General features: G+C 35.8%; 1 protein-coding gene and 1 long non-coding RNA gene across 4 annotated transcripts in view; one reads left to right on the plus strand and one right to left on the minus strand.

Moving 5' to 3' along the window:
• LOC106877962 (uncharacterized) overlaps positions 1-9,282 on the minus strand; it is a 433,893-nt gene that overhangs the window by 78,663 nt on the left and 345,948 nt on the right. For all 3 annotated transcript variants that reach the window (XR_008264218.1, XM_052968239.1, XM_052968240.1), the window contains exon 6: positions 9,091-9,202. Coding sequence is in view for 2 of the 3 variants with exons in the window: in XM_052968239.1 (XP_052824199.1) it covers positions 9,091-9,202 (112 nt within the window). In the remaining variant the exon portion in view is untranslated. The remainder of the gene's footprint in view (positions 1-9,090; positions 9,203-9,282) is intronic.
• LOC128247903 (uncharacterized) overlaps positions 1-9,282 on the plus strand; it is a 70,848-nt gene that overhangs the window by 44,432 nt on the left and 17,134 nt on the right. The window lies entirely within an intron of this gene.

Raw genomic sequence — 9,282 nt, forward strand, 5'->3', positions numbered from 1 at the left:
TTATACCTTAATTATTTTTTTTACAAAAAAAAAGAAGCATGTTTTAATTTTAAAAATGGTGCGAGAATACTTTAATAATATTTACAGATCCTAAGGCGGCGAGTTGGCAGAAACGCTGGGCGAAATACTTAGTGGTATTTCGACTGCCGCTACGTTCTGAGTTCAAATTCCGCCACACTCGACTTTGCCTTTCATCCTTTCGGGGTCGATAAATTAAATACCAGTTACGCACTGGGGTCAATTTAATCGACTTAATCCCTTTGTCTGTCCTTGTTTGTCCCCTCTGTGTGTAGCCCCTTGTGGGCAGTAAAGATATAAGAAACGTTAGCACGCCGGGCGAAATGCTAAGTGGTATTTCGTCTTTACGTTCTGATTTCAAATTCTGCCGAGATCGACTTTTTCTTTCAGCCTTTCGGAGTCGATCAATTAAATTACGGGCCTTGTGCCTAGAGTAGAAAAGAAAATTTGCAGATCCTACTATCATTTTCTGGAACACATCTATATCTAGCCTTATAAGTAACCTATTGATGTCTTTACATAAGTGGTGGTCCGTCATTCTAGCTGTATCATTTGCATATGAGGTGATAAATACTTTTCGTAACTGTTCAGAACCGCTAAAGCGACTTTTAAAATGCTTAGTTGCATTTGTTTTTGGCTTTTTACATTACATTTTATGTTCATATACCGCAGAGATCAACTCCGCCTTTCCTTGATAAAATTTATCCGTAGAGCCTTTTCCTCTGTTACTAAAGTCATTCATTTTGTTTCTTCCTTTATACTTTTTCCTTCAGTCATAGCCATCTGTCCTTGTCATTCCTTATGTCTTTTGTCTTTTCTGAAAAGCCCAAAGTGAAGCTTCTTTCCTTTAATAGCTTGATTTTTTTCTTCGCCATATTTTACTTTTTGAGTTCTCTTTTGAGTTCTGCACATTCTGTACATAGTCCTTCACTTATTAATCCCTTAAGAAGTATTTCTTCATGATCTTTTTGATAATAATATAAACTTGTCTTCTCTAGATCTACTACTTCCATCAACATTCATTAAGCGTATTTATCCTACTCTTTCCCAGCATGACTGGTCCACATCAGATGGGAGATTCATACGTCAGCACACTTTGAGCTACTGCTTCGTTTTTCTAACGGTATCCTTTAGCTCATCTTTTTTCCATTCAATAATTCCTCCTCCATACCTTATGACACATACTTCTCTCAGGCTGAGTGTTTGTATGATGTCTTCTGTATCCAATATGGTTTTTATTCTATGAAAATATCTTTCTGCCTTCATTTCGATATTTTTGATCTTGTTATATTCTAGTATTTCTAGATATTTATGTGTCTTCTGCTTTCAATGATTTTGTATTCTTAGATCAAGATAAACATCGCATGACCTAGCAGGTGGGACCCAGTCAAAATTTTCTTCAAGTCGAGAAGCCCATCCTGCTCAAAAGGTCCCTGTATAATGGTTATTTAAGGGTGATGAAAGAAGCACCCATGTTTCCGGAGGTAAATTATTCAAATCCCAAAGAATTCCTCTCAATATATGGCTATGATACTCCACAACTACTCCTGCTTATGACCAGTGATGCACATATAGTCAGCCACTAAGAGACATGCTCAACTGGTTAAGGTCAAGAATCTGCTAGAAAATCTGGTGTTGAGCAGAATATTTGTTGTAGCTCTTCTTTTGGACGCTAATTTAGTTTGCTTGTATTTTATGGCAATGTTTCTTAATATAGTCTTCTTACATTTCAAGAATCTTCCTTGGGATTCCTGTAGACACAGGAGGGTAATTTTCTGCAGGCTGATTATGCAAATTTCTGTTCCAATTCACCTTTAGTCTTTCATATCGTATTTTGAGTCTTGTGCCAAGTTCCCCAAATACTAAAGGAATAATTGTTGCTTTTGTAATCCACACTTTCCTCAGCTCTCTGGCGAGAGCCCGATATTTCTCATTTTTTCAATTTCTTTGTTTTCGACTCTGTTATCATAGGGAATTGTAAGATCTATGATCATACACTGATTGTTTATTTTGTCCTCTGTGATCATATCTGGTCTTCTTGATTCAGTAGTTTGGTCAGTCTTTATGAGGTATCCCACAAGATCTTCCAATTATCTTTTTCCAGCATAGCCTCTGGTTCATGCTCATACCACTTTTCTGTTGTTTTGAAGCCACACACTCGATAAACAACCCAATGCATTCTTTTGCCGACACGATCATGTTTGCAGTTATACTCTTTTTATGCTAGTATACTACACTCACTTTAAAAGGGGACTGATATTTCGTCTCCTTTCTTGCAGGTTCTATATCTCCTGTCTGACTGAGTTTTGTCGATCTTTGTATTTATCAAAATTGTTCTAAGGACTTGTTCCTGAACGGCTGCGTATCTTTCCTGCATTCGTTCTAGGGAGTAGAGTCTTCGCTGAAATTGCTTTGAGTTTCGTCGATAATTTTACACTGTGTGATGACCATAGTCGGGAGCAGTAATCTAAGCGGCGTAGAACAAATGTCCTCTAGAAGACTACCATGGTTTCCTGTTCTCTCGTTTTGAAAGTTTGAAGGCTCCATCCGGCCAATCGTCTGCATTTTTTGCCAACTTAGTAATGTGCACCTGGAATGATGCAGCATTATTCATGTCGATGCCCTGGTCGCACACAGATTTTGGTTCAGGGATCGCAATCCCTCCTGGGCCAATGTATCCTGTTTGATTTTCATTGAGCTTTTTGTGTTGGAAGAGCAGGGCTTGGAATTTTTCAGCATTAAACTACATGTTATTTTCCTCAGACCACCTGTATATTGCACCCAGCTCTCGCTTCAGATGCACAACGTCTTCAGGGTACTGTACTCTCTAAGAGAATTTTGTGTCATTTAGACAGCTAGCAAAGATGCATATACCTTCTATAACAATAAACACATCATTAAGAATCATCTGAAGCCCGATGTAGGTAGTAATATGAACAATAAACCTCATAGTAATTATAATAAGAATAAAATATGGTTAATAATTCCCTATAGGATGAAGGTTAAAACTAACATTATTAAAGATTTTGAATATAGTTATGAAATTTATTAAAGACAATGATAAATATAAGGACATATTTTCTAGCAATAAATTTGGAGTTGGTTATTCTACCACTAATAATGTTGGCAATATCATTTCATCCTTTAATAAATTTAAATTAAATAAGTTTTACAATAATAAATTAAGTAATACCTCCAATGGAGACCAGAACACGATTGTAATTGCAGAGATAAGACTAAATGTAAATTTAATAATAAATGTAATGTTGAGGACGTAGTATATAAATGTATAGTGATTTTGAATGATAATAATAATAGTAATAATGATAACATAAATACTACTTATATAGGATCGACTTCCAATAAAATTAAATCATGGGTGGCCCAACATATGAATTCTTTTAAGAACAGAAATTTAATGAATTTTACGGGCCTTTGTAAATACATTTAGGAACTTAAATCTAAAAGAATAAAATACGATTTAAAATGGGAAATAGTTTGTAAGGCTAAATCGTAGAGAATAGGGAGTAAATTCTGCTTATTATGTACAAACGAATTTAAAGAGATATTATTAACTGATAAAAAATTGTTTAACTCCCAAGATGAACATAATGTTAAATGTAGACATAAATTAAATTACTTATATAATAAGTTTAGATAAAATATTTATTTATTTAAACACATGAAAAGTTACCAATTTATAGTTGGTGACTTTATAGTCTTTTACTTAGCGATTACATTACAGGTTTTGTTTCTTTATATATATTTTTTTATTCCTTATATTTATTCCTTATCATATTATGCGGTATGTTAAACTTTTAGGTTTTTGGATTTTTGTAGGAATTTGATCTGAGGAGTGACTGCTTTTAGGAGTAAAATCATTATTCCATTTTAATGAACTTGGATATGGTTTTCTTATATGGTCCTAATATATAATATAATATAATTTTATATGGTCCTAATTCAGCCATGAAACGCGCGTAGTCGATGTACAGGTACTTACGTTTATACACTATATTACTGTATTAATTTTTATTGTTCAATTTATACTTTATTTGATTTTTAGATTAATATTTTTATGATGAATATTTCTTTGTATGGTATTCGCTGTTATTTTAAAATTATTTGCTCTTATATATTATATGATTATATATATATATATATATATATATATATATATATATATATATATATATATATATATATATATGATGTGCCAGCATCATGATCGTAAGATTGTGGTTTCGATTCCTGGACCAGGCGACGCGTTGTGTTTTTGAGCAAAACACTTCATTTCACGTTGTTCCAGTCCACTCAGCTGGCGAAAATGAGTAACGCTGCGATGGACTGGCGTCCCGTCCAGCTGGGGAACACAGCCACCATTGAAACCGGGCCCATGTGCCTGGCTAGGCTTTAAAAGGGCGCATTTATTATTTTTTTTTATTTAGTTGCATACATATAATGTCGGGTTCAAATCCTGTTGATCTCGTCGTCTCTGCTGTACCTCACAGCGGTGTGTTTGTCTGTGAAGTATTAGGGTTTTGCTTTCACTATTTTGTTGCATACATATCAATGCCAGGTTCAAATCCCGCTGTTCTCGACGTTTCTGTTCTACATCACGGCGGTACATATATCTGTTAATTATTTGGGATTTGTTTGCAGTATTTTCTTGCATGAATATAAATGTCGGGTTCAAAACCCACTCATCCCAGTGTCTCTGTTCAAGCTCCCGGGGTGGGGGTTAATGTAAGAAGTATTTGGGGTTTGCTTGCAGTATTTTGTAGGGTATGTTTAAACACTGAGTTCCAATCCCGCTGGTCTCAGTGATGTCTTTTACCTCACAGGGGTGTGTTTGTGTGAGAAGTATTTGTTGCATACATATAAATGTCGGGTTCAAATCCTGCTGGTCTCGACGTCTCCGTTGTACACCCCGGGGTGTGTTTGTCTGCGAAGAATTGGAGGTTTACTTGCAGTATTTTGTTGCATACATATAAATGCCAGGTTCAAATCCCGCTAGCCCCAGAAACATGTTTCTACCTCACGGGGGTGTGTTTGTATGAGAAGCATTGGGGGGTTTGCCTGCAGTATTTTTGTTGCATACGTTTAAATGCCAAGTTCAAATCCCGCTGGTTTCGACGTCTCTCTTCTATCTCCCGGGGATGTGTCTGTCTGTAAAGTACTGGGGATTTGCTTGCAATATTTTGTTGAATACATATAAATGTAGAGTTCAAATCCCACTTATCCCAGTGTCTCTGTTCTAGTTCCAGTGGGTGTGTTTGTTCTTGAAGAAGGTGGGGGGGATTGCTTTCAGTGTTTTGTTGCATATGCTTAAATGCCAGGTTCAAATCCTGCTAGTCCTAGTGACTGTGTTCAACTTCTCGGGCGTGTGTTCGTCTGTGAATATGTGTGTCTCTGCTTGTAATATTTCGTTGAATACGTTTAAATGTTGTATTCAAGCGCCGCTGGTCTCTACTTTGCTCATCAATCTTCTGGCGATGGTTGTATGTGTGTGTTGTATACCGGTTTATAGATTGTGCCCCTCTTGAAATGTGAGCCATTGTGCTTAACTTAAAATCAATAATTATCAAGAAAGGAATGGATCGAAATGGGCGCCAAAACACAGGGCTAAACACACCAAAACGTTCTCACCTTGTCATATGAAAAGGATGTGCAATGAGAGTACCATACAAGCGATCTGGCGAATACTGAGGAAAGTATTAGAAAAAACGTCCTGTGTTTCTAATGACACAGACTTAATAAGATTTATTGCAGTGATCTATATCATTACGTCAACAGTATTCGAAAATAATTGTTCGTAAACAATTATTCGAAAAACATTTATTCGAATGGAAAATTGTATGAATGAAAATTATTTAAAAGGAATATTATACGAAATGTTAATTATTCTTAATTTTTTTATTTTACTTAAAGAAAAACGATAAAATGAAAAACCAAGTACGCAAGTGATATTTATTTCGAATAACTGCTTTTCGAATAATTGTATTCGAACAATTGTTTTCGAACAATTTTCATGATACGCAGATACTACAAAAAAAGTCTATAAAAATCGCCTTGTTGTTTCAAAAATGAAAAAAAAAACCCAGAAAGATATAATTTATTAGAAATTATTATTCATTATATTCTTGCAGCTTTTACGTTCTGAGTTCAAATTCCGCCGAGGTAGACGTTGCCTTTCATCCTTTCAGTATCAATAAAATGACGTACCTGTCAAGTACAGAGACCGGATAAACAGACATGTCTCCTCTCCTTAAAACTGCTGGCCTTGTGCCAAGATTACAAAAAAATTATTAATTGTAATAATTAAACCTATTATTACTATGAGTATGCTTGAGGCTCTGTTGCAACAACTCGCTAAAATACCTTTCTACAGTCAGCCAATGGCTTCTTCAAAGTGATGATATTTAATATTGTCCTTGAATATATTGCAAGGGCAGAAAAGCTATTTATAATTGTTATTTCTCCGACACATTCGTATTAATGATGTATGCTGTCATTATGTTGATTAAGTATTTTTATAATAGCGTTTCGCATTGTACAATGGATCGATCTGTCGACATCAGCCATATTGTACAGGACTTTGGGACGGTTTTGTGTAGTATTCTATGAGGGAAAAGGTTGTTAGCACCTGGCTCACACTCTATCTTTCGTGAATGAAAGGGATACTACGAGTGGATGTCCATAACGACTCTTTCACGGAGAAGAAGAGGAGAGAGAGAGAGAAGTTGTGTGTGTTTGTGTGTGTGTTTGTGTGTAAGAAAGTGAGAGGCAGAGATAGAGAGAACGTGTGTGCATGTGAGAGAGAGAGAGAGAGAGAGAGAGAGAGAGAGAGAGAGAGCGAGCGAAGAGAGAGAGAGAAAGAGAGAGAGAGAGAGTCATTCTCTGTACTAGAATGTAGATGATACCAAATCTGGAAAAGGCAAGTTGACCTCAGCGTAATTTGAACTCAAAATGCAAGGTGCTGGAGCGACTCTCAGAAGATAGTAGTATGAAGCTCTGATGTAACGAATCTGTCACTCGACTGCCATATTAATTACGTGTACAGTAACAATTTTTCTAATTAGAATTTTTTAAATAAACTTCACTAAAATTAGGCATCAAATAATGCATGTCTGATCTGAAGCATTACCTTTGCTAGTACAGCTGTAGTAAGCTATGATTTGACACAGTTTGTCTGTTTTCCATATGACACACTCCTAAATATATACTGTAACAGGATCTTGTAAATCTAAACAATGGCCCCACACATCAGAGTTAACTAACTCTCGTCAGCTAAACGATAGAAACATACTTAATTGCTTCATTGCAAAACAAGACTGATCAATCTTCAATATCATTGAGTTTGACCGACCAACAAATGCTGTTTGTCTAGTTGGACAAGTTTAAACTCAATCGAATTGCTGTATTCTCTAACAAACTGCGGTTCTATTTGGCATAACACAGATACAAAAGAGCAGAATATTTAACTTTTCCTCACTATTTCCTCAGTCTTAAATCATTTTTCACAGATTCTAGTCAAATATCGTCTTCATCATATCTTTCGAAGCCTCTTAAAAGTATACCTGTAAAATCCTCAGAATGTTATTTGCCTATCTATCTATCTATCTATCTATCTATCTATCTATTTTTTTCCGCGATCCTTTTTGATCGAAATTATCCCCCCCCTCCTTCCCCCCAAAGAAAAGCTCTACATTGTATTTTGTCCATTTTCTGTATTTAGCCTTGTGTGGCTATAATAAAAAGATATCTGTCTATCTATCTATCTACCTACATATCTATCTATCTATTTCTTTTTTTTTCTCTTTCACACAACCCCCGGTCTGGGAATCGAAACTGCGATCCTCCGACCGCGAGTCCGCTACCCTAACCACTGAGCCATTTCGCTTCCACGCGTACATACTTCACCACATCAGAATGTAATGTAATATCAATGTTCTATGATGGTGATGATGATGATGATGATGCTGTTATTGTTGTTGTGGGTGATGATGATAATGATGATGATTATGATGACTATCCTTGCCCTGAAGGTGTGGATTCCTATGATAAACTATACTTCACAGTCTCAAAAATAACAAACAGTCGAACAGGAACGCGCAAATTTACCCCGTTTAGTGAAAGAAATTACGAGTATATATATATAAAAATATACATAACTACATATACATACATTTGAGTGTGTGTGTGTGTGTATGTGTGCGTGTGTGCATCGGTGTACATGAGCATACAGAAAAGTCCAAAAATTCGGTGGAATAAAGTAGCAAAATGATATTTCTGTCAAGAATCTCAAATCTAAGATCATAACTTCTCCCTAAAATCTCTTACTTCCTTAATTAGGTATAAATTCAGTCATTTTGAGGGGAAGGGAAGGAGTACAGTCGAAGATTTTGACCTCACTATTTCACTGCTACTTCATTTTATCGACTTCGAAAAAATGAGATGTAAAGTTAACCTCGGCGGGATTTCATCGAAAGGTCCGACAAAAAAGCTGCGAAGCCTTTTCACAGACGATCTAATGATCGCCGTCATTTTTCACTACGAAATCTTAATGCTATATATTTAAAGATGTAGACTTGGTAGAGTATTGTTGGTGCCAGCATTTGGCTGGCACTTATTGCATTGCTGGTAAGCCAACTACAGTGCCAGACACTAAAATGTCGGACGCTGGCGAGACACTACACTGCCGGATACACTGGTCAATGCAGTCCTAGAAATATTATCTCTAAGACTACCTTAAATAAAAAAAAATAATAAAAACAGCTTGAACAGCTACGATCAGAGGTTAGATCAAAGTTGGCATGGAGCTAAATACAACAACCACAGCCACAGCGACAGTAATCCCAGAAGGATGAATGGTAAGTTGACACAACCAGAATTCGAACGCAAATCCGAAACCCGAATCCGAACGCAAAAACACCATGGTCAAGTACTACGAGGCATTTCGTCCAACATTAATAATAGAAAAACAAGATAAAGCGATGCATACGATAAATGGTGTGGTGATATACTTGTTAAAAGACCAGCTTTACGATATGTCCAATTCGGTGTACTTACTTGGATTGAGGTTTTACAGATGAGAACGAATATATGGAATGAAGTGTTTGTGAGAAGAAGTTTCATAGGCAGCTTGTGAAGATTCTCTTTTAGGCACATCTGTTGTTTGTCTCTGAAATGATAATAATAATAATAATAATAATAATAATAATAATAATAATAATAATAATAATAATAATAATAATAATAATA

This window comes from Octopus bimaculoides, chromosome 5, assembly GCF_001194135.2.
Source record: "Octopus bimaculoides isolate UCB-OBI-ISO-001 chromosome 5, ASM119413v2, whole genome shotgun sequence".
NCBI lineage: Eukaryota > Metazoa > Mollusca > Cephalopoda > Octopoda > Octopodidae > Octopus > Octopus bimaculoides.